The sequence below is a fragment of the Canis lupus genome, chromosome 30 (assembly GCF_003254725.2).
Source record: "Canis lupus dingo isolate Sandy chromosome 30, ASM325472v2, whole genome shotgun sequence".
NCBI lineage: Eukaryota > Metazoa > Chordata > Mammalia > Carnivora > Canidae > Canis > Canis lupus.
This window is the reverse complement of record NC_064272.1, coordinates 32,587,400-32,602,408: the sequence shown is the minus strand read 5'-3', so window position 1 is coordinate 32,602,408 and position 15,009 is coordinate 32,587,400. Positions and strand designations below refer to the sequence as shown.

Below are 15,009 nucleotides of genomic sequence, written 5' to 3'. Positions count from 1 at the left end.
ATTGTGCTCACCCCCCACTGAAATCGAGGAGTGATTTTGAGCAATTCCCCAAGATCTTTCAAGCTGCGGCCTAAACCCCTAAGGTGACTACATCGTCTGAGGCATATAGATTTTAAATATAAATTCTACATCTACAAATACAAGTTCTGCTCTGCCCATTGAGACCACAGGCCCCTTCTCGCATAATCCCACCTCACATAGGATTAGCCCATGCATTTACAGAATTTAGTAATAACGTGATTTCATATGGTCAAATGATGAGGTTTTTTTTCCAACTTTACAACTTTTTATAATTAAGCAATGACTCCACCAAGATGCTTCTGTTTGCTGATAAAACTCACTGAAACTTTTTTCCTAAATGAACCTCCCTCCATGTGAATATGGCTCTTACTCATCCTCACAAGGAACGGGCCATTTTGCTGCTTTGCCGTCACTGGGATGAGCCCCTGTGACCCCAACACGCCCTCATGAAATTGCCACAGCAACAGAGAAAGCCCAAACCCGCTGAGCTATCGCTTCCTCGGTGTGAACTAACGGACTCATTCAGGGATGCAGCCCACCAACCCCAGGCCAATTACGAGTGTGGAACCCACCAAGTGGTTTGAACCAAACTACAGGGAGGTGCATTTTAAAGTGAAAAGTTGCCTCTCCTCATTCAGTTATTCACAATGCATTTTTGTGTGTGTGCACCTGCAAAAGCATAAAGATCCAGACCATGGACTTGAGGGGTTACAAAGATGATTACCTGTGGCCCCTGACCCAATAGGGAACTCTGATGAGCATCAGCCTAACTCAGTGAGGATGAAAGGGTAGGATCCAAGGGAGGATTGCTAAGAGAGGCTGGCATTTGGCTTGTCCTAGGAAGACCCCAGGATTCAATCAGGGAGAGGTGGAAAGAAGACCATCACCTGGCCAAGAACAGAAGAGAGGGAAAGTTAAGGAATGATTATGTTTGGAGGCTTTGACAATGGAATGGGGGTTGTGTTTGGGGATATTGGAGCCAGATTTGGGGGATGATAATGTCATAGCTAAAACAACCATGAGTGGCCACTGAGGGCTCTTGGGCTCGGGAGTGTTTTCATCAGATAAGCACATAAAGGTGATTCTGGTAGTCGTGTATGGCTTGGAGGCTCTGGGTACAATGTGGATCCCACCTTAGTTGACTTAACCCTTCTTATTAAGGCAAGCAAACAGGAGGAAGGGCTCAGAGGGATGACTGGGCCAGATTATGATGGGTTGGTGGGCTACTGTCAGGACCTGAAATAAGTGGCAGCCAGTACACATTTTGAGCAGAAAGGACACATGATATGACTTCCGTTTCCATAGATCATTTGGTTTCCAGAAGGTGAGTTGTGAATATAAAGCTCTCACTGCTCTCAAGGGACTTATACTCTGATTTACGAAGGAACAAATCCAAGCCTTTTGACACAATGCAAGATCACAGTTTTAAATCTGATGATTCATGTCAATATTCACACCATTACAGATTCATACAGAAATTCACACGATTCCACTATATGAAAATATGAACCCCAAAATTTTCTTGGCTCCATATACAATGAACCCTGATTTCTCCCCTGCCATACTTTTTTTGCAGAATTTTGTGCCTGGGCCTGACCCTTCGATGAGGTTATAGAAATAACTAGAATCTCCTTTCAGGGACTAGTAGAGTTCTCCCTCCACGAGGTCAGGCTTAAGCTCAAAATTTGCTGTAGTCACATCAAGTGTACCTCTGGCCTCCTTCAGTTCACAGCTCATATTAAAATTAGAGGGTTTTTTTTTAAGTCAGTATATCTACAATATCACAGAGCTAGAGAATGGCAGATGGTCTGTTTCTCTTAACTGGGAGCTTGAAGATGCTCTGAACTAACTCATTCCAGGCTTTGTGAATTCCTCAACGTCTACATCGTGCACATCAGTTCATCAGCTCGCCATGTAACAAGAGATACCTCTGGTGACGAGCTTTAATCTCACTTTGGGGAGCTTAAATCCATGGGTGAGACCCAAGAAGAGTCACCACAGAGTCTAAGGGAAACATTTATTTTCAGATCCTTACTGGAAAATTCTACCTGCTGGGCCAGATATCTGGTCCAGACCATGTCATTCCTACTCAGAACCTCACAGTCTAAAGGAGGGCCGACCACAGAAGCACCAAGAACTAGTGATGTTTCCAGAGCCAGTTTGTGTGTGAGATGGGTTGCCAGCAGGGCATCATACCAGACCCCCCTGCCCCTGGCTGGGTGGCCCAACAAGCAGGCCAAGCACCTGCTCCAGGCACTGAAAACAAAATAAAAAGCAAGCAAGAAAAAAAAAAAAAAAAAAAAAGCAAGAAAGAGGAATATTTGTCATGGAATTGGATACTTTAATAGTTCCCAAAATAGAACCAAAATAGTCCTTGTGGGAAAAATCAGAACTTCATGCAGGCTTCATTCCGTGTATTTTATGATGAGTGTCATTTGAGTGTTGAGTTACTCTGGCCCGTCACCTTTTCAGTATGTAGAGAAGTGGGTCTAAACATCAGTATTCATCAGATCTTTTGAAAAATACTGATGCCCAGGCCATGCCCCCAGAGCTCCTGATTACATGCCCAGGTGGGGCCTGGGCATCATTTTTTAAATTCCCCAGGTGATTCTAATGTACAGCTGGGTTTTTGAACCACTAACTTAGCGCGTATAAAGGTCTCCGTCGGGCCTTGAACTTTCTTCCCAAACCCATCCTGCCCCCTTTGCTTACCCCAAACAGCATGATCAAGACTATAAAGGGACTTTTTAAAGTCATTTTAAAGCAGGGGCTCCTGAGTGGCACAGTCAATTCAGCGTCTGACCCTTGTTTTGGCTCAGGTCGTGATCTCAGGGTCATCAGATCAAGCCCTGCGTCAGGCTCTGCGCACAGCACAGAGTCTGCTTGAGTTTCTCCCTCTCCCTCTGCCCCTCCCGCTTGTACTCATTTTCTCTCCCTCTAAAATAAATAAATCCTTACAAAAAAAAAAAAAAGACAAGCAGATACATGACCCTTCTGAGCAGCTGGTGAACAAGTAATGTGAGCATCTCAACCCAGTGCTTATTCACTGGTTCGAGATCCCAACCCTGTTGGGTTGCTCCCACCACCACCACCCTGCCCCAGGAGCTGAATGGGCTTGGCCTTGCTTCTGTGGCTGCCCCTCTGGAGGAGTGCTGGGGGCTGTTCCATCCCTACATCGCTCTTGTGACCCTCTCCCTATGCTCTGGTTTCAGTTCCGAGGCTTTCCAGAAAGGTGGAAGGAAGGGAGCCAAGAAGGTGATGATCGTCATAACAGATGGGGAGTCCCATGACAGCCCAGACCTGGAGAAGGTGATCCAGCAAAGCGAGAGAGACAACGTGACCAGATATGCTGTGGCCGTGAGTCCTGCCCCGTGTGTTCCACCCTGCTCCCCTAGAGGCTTTGCCATCAAACCCCTGGGGACTCCCTGGGTCATTTTTCTGGGTAGTGGACAAGCTGTCCAGGCCCTCCAATAGGCCTCTCCTTGTTTCATCCTCTCCTAAAGAGTAACTTGAAAATTTTCCTTCAGCACTGTCTGGGGCTGACCACAACAGTTGTAGGGGTTGGGGGAGGAGTAGTTCTCCATCACCAGGGAGGTTCTGAAACCTCAAAACTCTAGGAAACACCCCAAGCCACCCAGCCCCCAGAACCTTATCTTAGAACAGGGGCCTTATCTGGCCTCTACGAGACAACCTATTTCAAACTACAAGTGGGACCTCAAGTTCTCTCTGTGATTGTAATGGTGGCCCCCACCACTCGGGGCCAGTGGCCTCGGGCATGTGGAGAGGTCTGTGCTATGTCCTGGTTTGTTGCCCTGCCCCTGTTACCTGGCAGGTTCTGGGCTACTACAACCGCAGGGGGATCAATCCAGAAGCTTTTCTAAATGAGATCAAATACATCGCCAGTGACCCCGATGACAAGCATTTCTTCAACGTGACTGATGAGGCGGCCCTGAAGGACATCGTTGATGCTCTGGGGGACAGGATCTTCAGCTTGGAAGGTGAGCAATACCTACCAAGAGGGGTATGTGCTCCTGGGCTCGCATCAGATGAACCCCCAAAATCCAGCCCCACCACATGGAATGCTCTAGCAGGAGCCATCCCTTCATGATAATTCCATGGTATTCTGTGCCGGACCTGAGGCTGTGCACCTCACAGACAGCCCCAGACAGTGGCTTTGCTCAAATTCTCCCCCTTTTACCTCTGAGGATCCATAAGCCTATGGGAGCCAAGTGACTTGCCAAAGCTTTCACAGCCTGGGAAGGAGACGGGGCCTGAACCAGTGTCTCCAGATTTGGCAAATATAAAATATGGTGCTTGTGGCAAACTGACCTATACTAAGAAATTATCCACTGGTGTCTGAAATTCAGATTGAACTGGGTGTCCTTTGTGTATCTGGCCTAGTTTGAACGCAGCTGGACCTGCCTCCGTAGCCTGAAGTGCTTCATCCCTGAGTCTTGCTTCCTCCCGCTCCCCCGAAAACACTTTGAGTGGGGTTCGTTCCTTTAAAAAAAAATGATTTAAAAAAAAGATTTTATTTATTTATTCTTGGGAGATGCAAAGAGAGAGGCAGAGACACAGGCAGAAGGAGAAGCAGGCTCCCTGTGGGGATCCCGATGTGAGACTCAATCCTCCAGCCAAAGGCAGATGCTCAACCATGAGCCACCCAGGTGCCCCGCGTACGGTTCCTTCCAATCACCTCCCTCCTTACTGTTAAACTCCAGTTTTGTGTGCACAGATCTCCTTTGCACCATGTATTGCTGCAGCCGGCCCTCGCAACACTGGGCTGGGCCACATGGGAGGGTTGCAAACAGAGACAGAAAACAGAGTCCTAGAGCCTAAGCGCATTGGAAAAGATGAGCTCCAGACGCATGAAGAGGTGGAGATGAAAGCAGGCCTGATCCACAAGGATAAAGGAATAGAAAGTGTAGCCTGAGTGCTGACACTCACACTAGGGCTTAAATACCCAGAGGAGCATCCTTCTTCTAGAAATGGTCACTTTGGGTGTCGAGAACATAGGCTCCAGGGCCCTGTGCGGGGTCGGGGGGCTTTGTAGGGAGGAGCTTTCAGCACACATGGGTTTCTTGTGCAAAGCTGTGGTGGTGACAGGTCTCCCTCCCGAGGGTCGATCCAATGTTTGGGAGTCATCCAGAGGCATCTGGAACCAAACTGGTGAATAATAGGAATGAGAGAAGTGGGGAAAGAGATGGAATTTCCATTTCTGGCCAAAAATGTTGACTATTTCTTTCCATGCACTTTTCTTGCTCTTTCCCCTGTTTGACAGCCATATAGCATACATGCTGTCTCGTATAACCCGTCCCAGCACGTCCTTGACAGTGAGCAGGCTGTCGGGAAGGTGCCTGGTGCCCTCCCTGGGCAGGCCGCCTGCCTCTGGGCGACCCAGGGGTGCAGTTCCGCTGGACTCAGCCTCGGGGACCCCGTCTTCCCTCCCTGAAGGCACCCCCAGGACACGGGGGCTGCGGGTGGAGCTGCAGGTGTGTGTGTGGCACCAAGTAGGTGGTCAGGCATGGAGCCCAGATCTTTCTGTCCCTCCGTTTCAGGCACCAACAAAAATGAGACCTCCTTCGGGCTGGAGATGTCACAGACCGGCTTTTCGTCTCACGTGGTGGAGGTGGGTCCGGGGTGGAATCGCCCTCCCGCACACTCCCCGGCTCTCTAGGTGGTCACCCCGCCTGTCCTGGGCTGCCTCTGCCTCCATCCGCTGCGGCTGCAAGACGGAAGCCAAGGTCTCCACCTTGCAGTAGGTTGTCCCAAGGCCTTCCCAGCAGGGAGTGGGCTGCAAGTAATGAGCACTGCTGCCCCTTGCCTCTGCTCCCTGCACAGGGTGCCGATGGGGACATTTCCGCCAGGGCCAAAGGTCCCGTTCAGTCCACAGAGCCTTGTGCAAAAATGCGGTCAACATGGGAGAAACCAATCAATTGCACTGTCCTGATGGCACCCTTGCCCCAGGCGGCCTGTGCGTGCGGGGCGTGGACCAGCGCCCATGCGGGGAGGGGGGCCAGATGTGCCAGATGATGGTCCCGGTGCAGACTCAGCCACGGATGGCAGAGGTCCCAGGTGGGCCCACGATGTCAGAGGCAGGCTCAGAGGGTCGGTCCGGGTGTCCCTCTCCCTCGACACACCTCACCTGGTTCTGATCGGCAAGACGGGGCTGACACCTCACGGGATTGCCGGGGTGGGGGCAGAGAGTCAGTATCTGGGAGAGAGTTTCAGAAATCCCTGGAGCCCCGCCTGGGAGCCCTGGTGGCAGGAGGACCGTATGGCCGGAGTCTGTGTCAGTGGGCATGCTTTGGGCAGACAGGTGTCCTAAGTGTTCTCAGGCGGGCACCGTGGGAGTGTGCTTATGCCTCCTCATTTGCTAGAAAGGACCTATCGATCCTGCCTACTTATACTTCACCTTCAATATCTCACCAATTCCCACCACCACCACCACCACCACCACCAACTCCTCTGCGAGGTAAATAGGGCAGGATTCCTTATTCCCAGTCTCCAGATGAATAAACTGAGTCACACAAAGTCTGAGTGACCTGCTGAAGGGACATAGAGAAAAACACCAGGCTTACACTCGTCCCCCCTCACACACCAAACAGCTGCTCCCTGTAAGCTTATGGACTCTAAGGGGGTCTGAGTCAGAAATCCCAAATCGGAGTTGGGGGTGGGGGAGTTGGGGGCGGGTACATGTGTGCAGTGGGCAGCAGCAGGCAGAAGGGTGGAAACCTGACTCACACTCCGCTGTTTCTGAGCTGCATCTGGACAGGCTCATGCCCACCCCAATCCAGCAAGGTATAAATGGAACTGCCTATAATAACAAGTCAGTCATGTTATAGGCACACAGCACTTGAAACTTTTCCAGGAAATTCCTGCGCCCCATTTCATGCTCAGCACAGCCCAGCCGGGTTGGCAGGTGGGAATAGTCCCTTTTAGGCAGTCATAGGGGCACATTTCTTCCGTGCCTTCTCTGTGCTGGGCCCTGCGCTGGGTCCTGGAAGGTGCCGTCTCCCGCTTCAAATACTGTGGCCTGTGTATGCTCAGGAATCAGGGAACCTGAAGAGAAGGGGAAGTTATGATGAGGTTCAGGTATTCAAAAACACTGGAATGAGCCCTGAAAATGACCCACGCAGCTCAAGTGGGACGAGTCCTGGCAGGATCCACTGCTCCCAACTACACAGGGGAGACCAGGAGCTCAGAGCCCTGGCCTGCTATTTAGGTCAAGGTCATGCACTGCCCTCTGCAGATCCTTCCGCGTATACAACTCGTTTTCATTCCCCTGCTTGGAGAGACCAGGGTGCCTCTCCCCATCCTCATCCCCACCCCCAGCTCTTCTCATCCCCTGACTCTTGTTTTTCAAGTGACAGGCATCCAGTGGTTTTTATCTGGTAGGACTCTTAAAGAGATGATGATTAAATTTGAATCTGAGACTCTTTAATTCTTAAAAAGAAAAAAAAAATCCTTCCAAATCGAAAGGAATGGAGCAAGGATGGTGGTCTGTCTGGCACTGTGACTGGCCATTGGGTTGCTATTTTAGGGCACAGAGGTTTCTCAGCGCCAACCACTGATGCCATCATAATTGGCCACAGCCGTTCTGTCCCTGGGAGTCCAGCTCCACAGCTCTCAGGGTCAGTCAGACCTCTGTGGGGATGGGGAGCAGGTGGTCCAGCCTTTCAGCCTTGTCGAGAGCAGGTGCTGAGCCTGAGTGAGTCCATGTCCTGGGTGAGCTATCAGGCTCCATCTCCCCCAAAAGTGTTCCACAAACAGCTGCTTCTTGCAAATGTGCGAAGATCCTTCAGTTACCCTGGGCCTGTTTAGCTATGCCAGAAAGAATGATCTCTAGCACTGGAAGAAGGACCCCATAGCATATTCTCAAATATGAGAATATCTCAAATATGAACCCAGGAGATCATCACTTGGGCTGCTCCTGCCTTTCCAGCAAGGAAACCAGCCTTCGAGTGAAAAAAGATAAAAGCAATGAGAGGAAGGAGAGACCAGTTTCCAGGGTAAGAGAGAAGACCCCAAAATGCCACCCGGTCACCCAAAGAGCCCAAGGCCCCAGGCCACAGGCATTGCATCCCAGGCGGAGCCACTGGGAAAACCCAGAGAGCTAGAGTCAATCCACGGAACTCTAGTCTCAATTTGCAAAAAGGAATAAGAGGATATTCTGAAAATTACCATCAGGAAGGCCAGCTACGGATCTCCGGATCTCCGGTCCAATTCTAAACAGCTTTTTAAGCCAATGGCCCCATTAGGCTTTGGAAATGAATGCAAAGGTCACTAATAGCTGGAGTGGCTTCCATTAGTCCTGGCTGCCCGCTGAGGTGGTGAACTCCCTGTTGAGCTGGGTAATCAAGAAGAAGCTGCAGGAGTCTGCCAGGAAGCTTACCAAAGGGATCCACACCTCCCAAGGGGGCATAGACTCTAAGAGTCTGCAATGCCCACAGGCCAGGAGGGGAAGGTATGGAGGAAGCAAGGGAACAATATATAAATAATCCATGCCCACTGGCGGTGGATGGAGCCAATAATCCATGCCCACTCCTCCTACCCTGCGGTCCATATGTCTCCCCAACCCCGGAGGTTTCCAGAAGAAAGCAGTTTCATTAGCGTGTATCCTGTCTACACAGATACTTGACTCACCTGAGATGGAAGAGACTATTTTCCTTTAACCTACACATGGTTAGGTCCAGCAGGACCAGCCCTTGGTTATGTCTGGGACAGGCCAAGGGTGGTCAGCCTCCCACCTCCCCGACCAGCTGCCTCTTCAGCCTGTGCCCTTCCCGCAGCACCCCTCCCCGCCACGGTTGTAGGCTGAAGAGCTAAGGCCTTGGGCCATTATCGGAGACTCTGAGCAGAGACAACCAACCCCCGATCGGGGCTGAGTAGTCAGGTACTGTGTACCCCCTGCCCCCCACAGCCCTTCCTTGCCACCCTGGCTATGGATTCCAGCACAGTGATGGGAGGGCTTCCCTCTACATAAAGACTGGAGGCCTATTTCTGAGGGGGGTCACCTGCCCAACCCTGCCTAAGCCTCCTGGCACTCATCCCTCCCTTTGGGCTTGTTAAAAATACATCATTTTCTGACAGGATCCAAGCAATTAATGGCAGTATAATCCATCCTCTTAATGATGTATCTGCCTGAGAAGGGGCTCTTAGCCCCTCTCGTCACTCTGATGATGGGCATGCAGGCACCAGGGAGCCATTGGAAGAGCCTGGGGAGGAGGACAGTACTCAGTGTCCTCCAGGTGATCTGTGCACGAATGCACAGGACCACCAGCGGCCACCTCCACCTGCCTGCACCATCCCACCTAACCAAAGCCAAGAAGAATTGCCAGCGTCTGCTATTCTCATTCCATTACTGCTGGGCAAGGAGAAAGCACCGCCTGACTGTGCGGCCTCAGACAAATCATTTAACCTCTCTGAACCTCCACCTTTGAGCAGATGTCTGAAAAATATTTGCTGAAACTGAATCTTGAGGCTTGGAGCTGGAAGTGAACCTTTTGAGACTTACTAATAAATCAAGTAAGGGTTTCTTAAAAATCCGATCCTAATTCCACCCACCTCCTCAGTTGGCCCCCCCTCCTGCGGAGCCCCCAGTTAGGCTGCCCTTGCCCCCAACAGGGCACTCCCCTTGGGCAGCTGTAATGAGTCATCTGCAGCACCAACCTGACTGTGAGATCTGCTTCTTTGACTCCTGCCCCCCCGGGGTTTTATGGATGAATAAAAGGATGAGAAGAGCTACTATATGCTGAGGCCTTATTGGCTGCCAAGCACCATGCTAAGAATTAAAAATGTTAATTCTCACCACAAAACGATTTACAGCTGAGGCTGAGACAGAGCACCAGAGAGAGAGAGAAAGAGCCAGAGAGGGAGGGAGGGAGGGAGAGAGAAGCTTGCCCAAGGTCACACAGCTAGAAGACCTGAAGCTGAAACAGCAACCCAGGAATGTCTGACTGGAGTCTTCCTGCTCTAAGCTCCGGGCCAGGGATTCTCAGCCTCAGCCCAACTGACAGTTTAGGCAGGGCAATTCTTTGGGACTGTCCTGTGTCTTGTAGGCAGCAGCACTGGCCACTACCCACGAGATGCCATACGAACCCCAACATCACCCCTAGCTCTGACGACCAAAACTGTTTCCAGACATTGCCAAATATGGCCTGGGGGCTGAACTGCCCCCATTTGGGAACCACTGCCCTAGACTGTACTGTTTCCACTGCTAGGGATATGCCTGCCCCTCCCTCACCCCCAGCTGGGGACACAGACTAGCTGGGACACAGTTTGAGAAGATATGGTCACATGCCCAGGGAGCATTCGGCTCAGCTAGGAAGGCAAGACTGCTGCAGAGGCCAGGGCAGAAGGCAGCTAAGAGCTGAGCTAGCAGAGTCTCATGGCAGGTGCTTCGCTCAAGTTAATACAGGTACGGGTTGTCTGTAGGGAGGGCACGGATTTGGCCTTGGACCTGCTGAGGGCCACCATGCCTGCATCCTCATTTCTATGCAGGGCACCAGAAAAGGCAGCTTATGCCAAGGATCCATGTGTGAGGCCACCCAGGCACACCCGGGCAATACCTGATGGGAGCTCAGCTGGCCCCACGGGAAAGGAGGCCATAAATCAGGGAGCTGGTGCCAGGCCTGGAGCGTGGGATGACGAGCCTCTGCCCTGCAACGCCCTGCCATTTGCTTTCCAGCTGGGCCTGCATGCCTGGCTTCCTCTGTCAAGGCTTCAACCCTCTTTGTGGGCCCTGCCCTTCCAGATTTTTTCCAAGTTCAAAATGTCTAGGCTCCCCGAGCTGGGGAAAGATAGTGCCATACTGAGGTGTGCTCCCTCCCAGCCGGCCCTCGGCCACAGTCCTCAGTCCTGCCTTCCCTGGCAACAGACACCTGTCGGAAAAGGGCCACCGCCTGGAAGCACCAGCATGCAGCCCCTGCCAGGGTCAAACAGCGTAAGGCGAGAACCCACAAAAGCCATCAGCCGGTCCAGTACTGCCAAATGCAGAAGTCCCTGTGGAATCCCCAAACCCCACCAGTCGGCCTCAGGTCCTCCCCAGTGGAATCCCAGTCAGCTGAGCCAGTCCTCAGTGCATCTTGGAGGCTTCCAGTCATCTGCAAGGCCAAGACCTCATCTTCCAAGTCCTCTCCATGAAGGAAGGAGCCTGGTCCTGCAAACTTGGACTCAGCTGGAAGAGATGGGGGGGACAGCGAGGAGCGAGGCCTGTGCATCACGCTCCTCCTAGAAGGTGCTCCAATGGGAAGGCAGAGAAGCAGGGTCCAGGGGCTGCCTGTGGGTGTTTTCCCCCTTGCCCATACCATCCCCCTGCTCGAAATCCGAGCCCTGCCCGACTTGCTGTGCAGCCTCAGGCAAGTCCCTTTCCCTCTCTGAAGCTTGAATGCCATCTGTCAAGTGCCATTAATGAACATCCATCCTGCTGGTCTCTCTGATGGGAAAATACTCTTTGAGGAGGGAGCACGCCCACGAGCACCAGGAGCACCGGCGGTGGCCATGGGCAGCGAGTCTGAGGCCCTGGCCCTGATCCCCGAGGCTGGCAGATGTCAGGAGCTCCCAGACAGCAGCTCACACAGAGTAGGAGGAGGAAGCTAATTAGAAAGTGTGACATCAAACACAACCAAGCATATTAGACTCTCCAGAGACCGGCTTACTTACAGCCGGAAAAACATTCGATCTGAATGGTGGGTTCCACTTCCAGGCTATTCAGACTTTTTAAGTCTTATCTATGATCAACTTCCGTCTTTAATGTGACCCCTGGGAAATGAGAAATGGAAAGTCAGCTCCAGGCTCAGAGTCCTGCCCCCTCCACTGAGACTGGCACCTGGTGACCCTGCCTGCACGGTCACTCACGGCCCTGACTATCCCAAGGCCAGAATCACATTTTCCTATTGGCACCATCGCTTTGGAGGGAAGGGGAGACGGAGTGCCTTGGGCCCCGAGTGGTGGGGGGACACCCAGCCGGAATCAGGGAGGCTCGGTGGGGGAAAGAGGTGACTTCGCCAGCTAGAGCTCCCACGGCCCAAAGCTGGGGTAACACCTGCCCGGCCCGGAATCATCAAGGTCACCCGGGAAGGTGGCCCTGCTTGCTCCCACCACCTCCTCGGGCGTTTGTTGTCCCTAGCACTTCTCCTCCTCTTCTAAGGGCTGGCTGTTTGCTTTCCTGTACTTGCTAGCTTTGTGGGTGGTTTAAGGAGGTGGGGGTGGTGATGGCACCCCAGCGAGTGAGGGGACCCTAGAGTCAGTAACAGGGAGCCTGGCCCTCAGGGAGCCAGAACGCCCACCTTCCTGTCCAAGCACTGCAGCACCCACTTCTCCTGCAGCTAAAGACAAGCCCCCTTCCTTGGAGCACGGGCCATCACGGATGTGGCCCTGGCTTCTCCGTCCAGCCTCATCAGAGTCGTGCTGGCCCCCCTCGCTCCATGCTGCAGCCCATCCAACAGCTTTCAGCCCCTTAAAACCAAAGCCTCAAAACTCCCTCCCAGCCTCAGGGCCTTGGCACACCTGTCCCCTCCCCTGCCAGGTGTCCAGGTGAGCATCACTTATTCAAAAACGCTTCCCCCGACCCCCATTTCCGCCTAGCCTACACCTCCCTGTGGTATTTACATGTCGCCTGTAGCATCCAGCACGCTTTGCAACTAGTATGTTGGTCTGCACGTTTGTTTATACTTGGAGCTCTGCGAGGGCAGAGGTAGCATCCCAGCACCAAGCAAGTGCCTGGTACACAGTAGACCCGCGATGAATTCTTACTGAAGAAATGAAGAAGTAAGATTCACACACGGGGAAGAAACTCAGCTACCATGAGGGAACAGGGAAGGAGGCCAAGGCCAAGGGCACGGCTTCAAGGAGGGCCAGGAGGAGGAGAGAGCCACGGGAGATTGACTATAGGGATTTGGAAGCCCAATGAGGAACAGAGGCTGGGTCCCAGAGGTGGAATGTATTTCTGGAACATTCCTTTGTTTGACCCATTGAGGCTGAGGATGGGGTGGAAGGTCCTTGGCTCATTCAAAAGTCCAGAATCCCGGCTGGAAGTTAAATAATGAACACAGGAGACACAGGTCAGGTTGGTGCCCGAGGTGGCTGGTAGGGGCTCATTGTGCAGAACCCGGGGAGCCCCGGGAGACGCGAGCTGACGGCCCCTCCCCAATGTCAGGACGGGATTCTGCTGGGAGCCGTTGGCGCCTATGACTGGAACGGGGCCGTGCTGAAGGAGACCAGCGGCGGGAAGGTCATCCCCCTCCGAGAGTCCTACCTGAAGGAATTCCCCGAGGAGCTCAAGAACCACGGTGCCTATCTAGGTAAGAGCCCGAGCTGAGCGTGGCTCCTGGGCGGTGGGCAGGGGGGGCCCGGGGGCTCCCACACCTGAGCCGAGGGGCCTGGCTGCATAGTCTGTGAACGTCCAGCCACAGGTCGGGGACCGTTGCCCCTTCACCCAGCACCTGTAGACCAACAGGTTAGAATTAGTGACAAGCAAGCCACCTGTACCCGACGTTCAGCTGATGCTTCTAGACGCTGGGCCGGCTGTCCATGTGTCTTTAAAGCTTTCTGCCTTGACTGGGGTTTGAGCACGCTGAGCTGCCTCCCAAGGCCAAGGTGCAAGTCGAGGAGAAAGCTACCCTCATTTTTATGTGCTAATATTCACAATCAAGTGCTTATTCCCATTAAGCACTTGGGAAGCAGACATTAAAGAGAACCACAGATAGTTGGCCCCATGGTGATAGGCCCCCCAGCTGTGAGGCCCTAACCCATGGAACCCAGTCACCTCCAGTTCTAGAAGAACGGGGCCCTGGGCCTCCACGCTGAGGCTGCCAGGGCAGATTCCTTTCTGAAAAGGCCGAGCCAGAGCGAAGGGCAGCAGGCGGGGAACGGCCGGGGCTCCCATGATCTCTGAGCCACGTCTGCCATCTGTGAGATCCCTCATCATTAATGCCTCCTCGGACCCCACTCCTCCAAGAGCCCGGGCCACCCAGAGTCGGCACATCTGTCCACGTGTCCATGTCACCCTGCCTCTGTCCCCCAGCGTTTCAACCACACGCCTTGCCTGTGACGCTGCCCACACTGTGGCCACCCCATCCTCCATCTCCAACTCTGGGACCCTGAGCTGGCCACAGAATGCTAGAATCAGGACTTGCCTGGGAAACACAGAGGTGTAGGGCCCTAGAAACTTCCCAGCACTACCTGGCCCCAGGGCCTGGGCTCCAATTTACTCAACAGATATTAAACCTCAACTGCGTAAAGCGCACCTGTGGCCGATGCCCTCCGAACGCAATGGCAAGCGGGACCCAGCGTCTGCCTTCCAGCTGCTTCTCAGCCAGTGGGGGAGAGACAGGTGCACAGGTACAAACTATAATGCACATGGGGCCAGAGTTCAGATGCGAGCACAGAAAAGAAGGGAGAGATCGGAGCCCCTGCCCTGGCAGATACCCAGACGCTAGAAGAGATGTCAGAAGAACGAAGGCTGGCGCCCATTCAGTGCGAATCAACCGCTACGGCTTGTGCTCCTCCCACGTGCTCAGCACTGTGTAGACAAGTGGGGACACCATGTAAGGGATGGTGGTGCAGTTGCCTTAAATATCAGGGAGATTACATCAGCACCCAGGGCCCAAGGGATTGAGACAAACACTGTGGGTCGTCACGCTCCAGTGGCCGCACACCCTGGCCACCCCTGGGATTGTGCTGGGGTCTGCACCAGGTCCCTGGGGCAGGAAGAGACTGAAGAAGCCAAAAAGGTCCAAGAGAAGGAGGGAGGTGTGGAAAGTGCTCGGCGGGTTCAGGACCCAGGAAGTAGACAGGTCAGGCTGGGGCAGAGGGGTGCAGCAGGAAGGGGAAGGCGGGTTAGGGCAGGCTGTAGCTGGAGGCCTCGAATGCCGGGTTGAGGAGTTGGAGCTTTATTATGCTAGCAGGAGGGACAGTGAAGGTATCCGAGTGAGAGGGTAGCAAGATGAGTCTCCCGCCACCGTCTCTCCTGGCCCAGCAGAGCTG

General features: G+C 53.2%; 1 protein-coding gene across 3 annotated transcripts in view; it reads left to right on the top strand.

The window, feature by feature from the left end:
- ITGA11 (integrin subunit alpha 11) overlaps positions 1-15,009 on the top strand; it is a 113,873-nt gene that overhangs the window by 65,245 nt on the left and 33,619 nt on the right. For all 3 annotated transcript variants that reach the window (XM_025472354.3, XM_035708701.2, XM_035708700.2), the window contains 4 exons: positions 3,234-3,378; positions 3,854-4,019; positions 5,580-5,650; positions 13,181-13,325. In XM_025472354.3, coding sequence (XP_025328139.1) covers positions 3,234-3,378; positions 3,854-4,019; positions 5,580-5,650; positions 13,181-13,325 — 527 coding nt within the window. The remainder of the gene's footprint in view (positions 1-3,233; positions 3,379-3,853; positions 4,020-5,579; positions 5,651-13,180; positions 13,326-15,009) is intronic.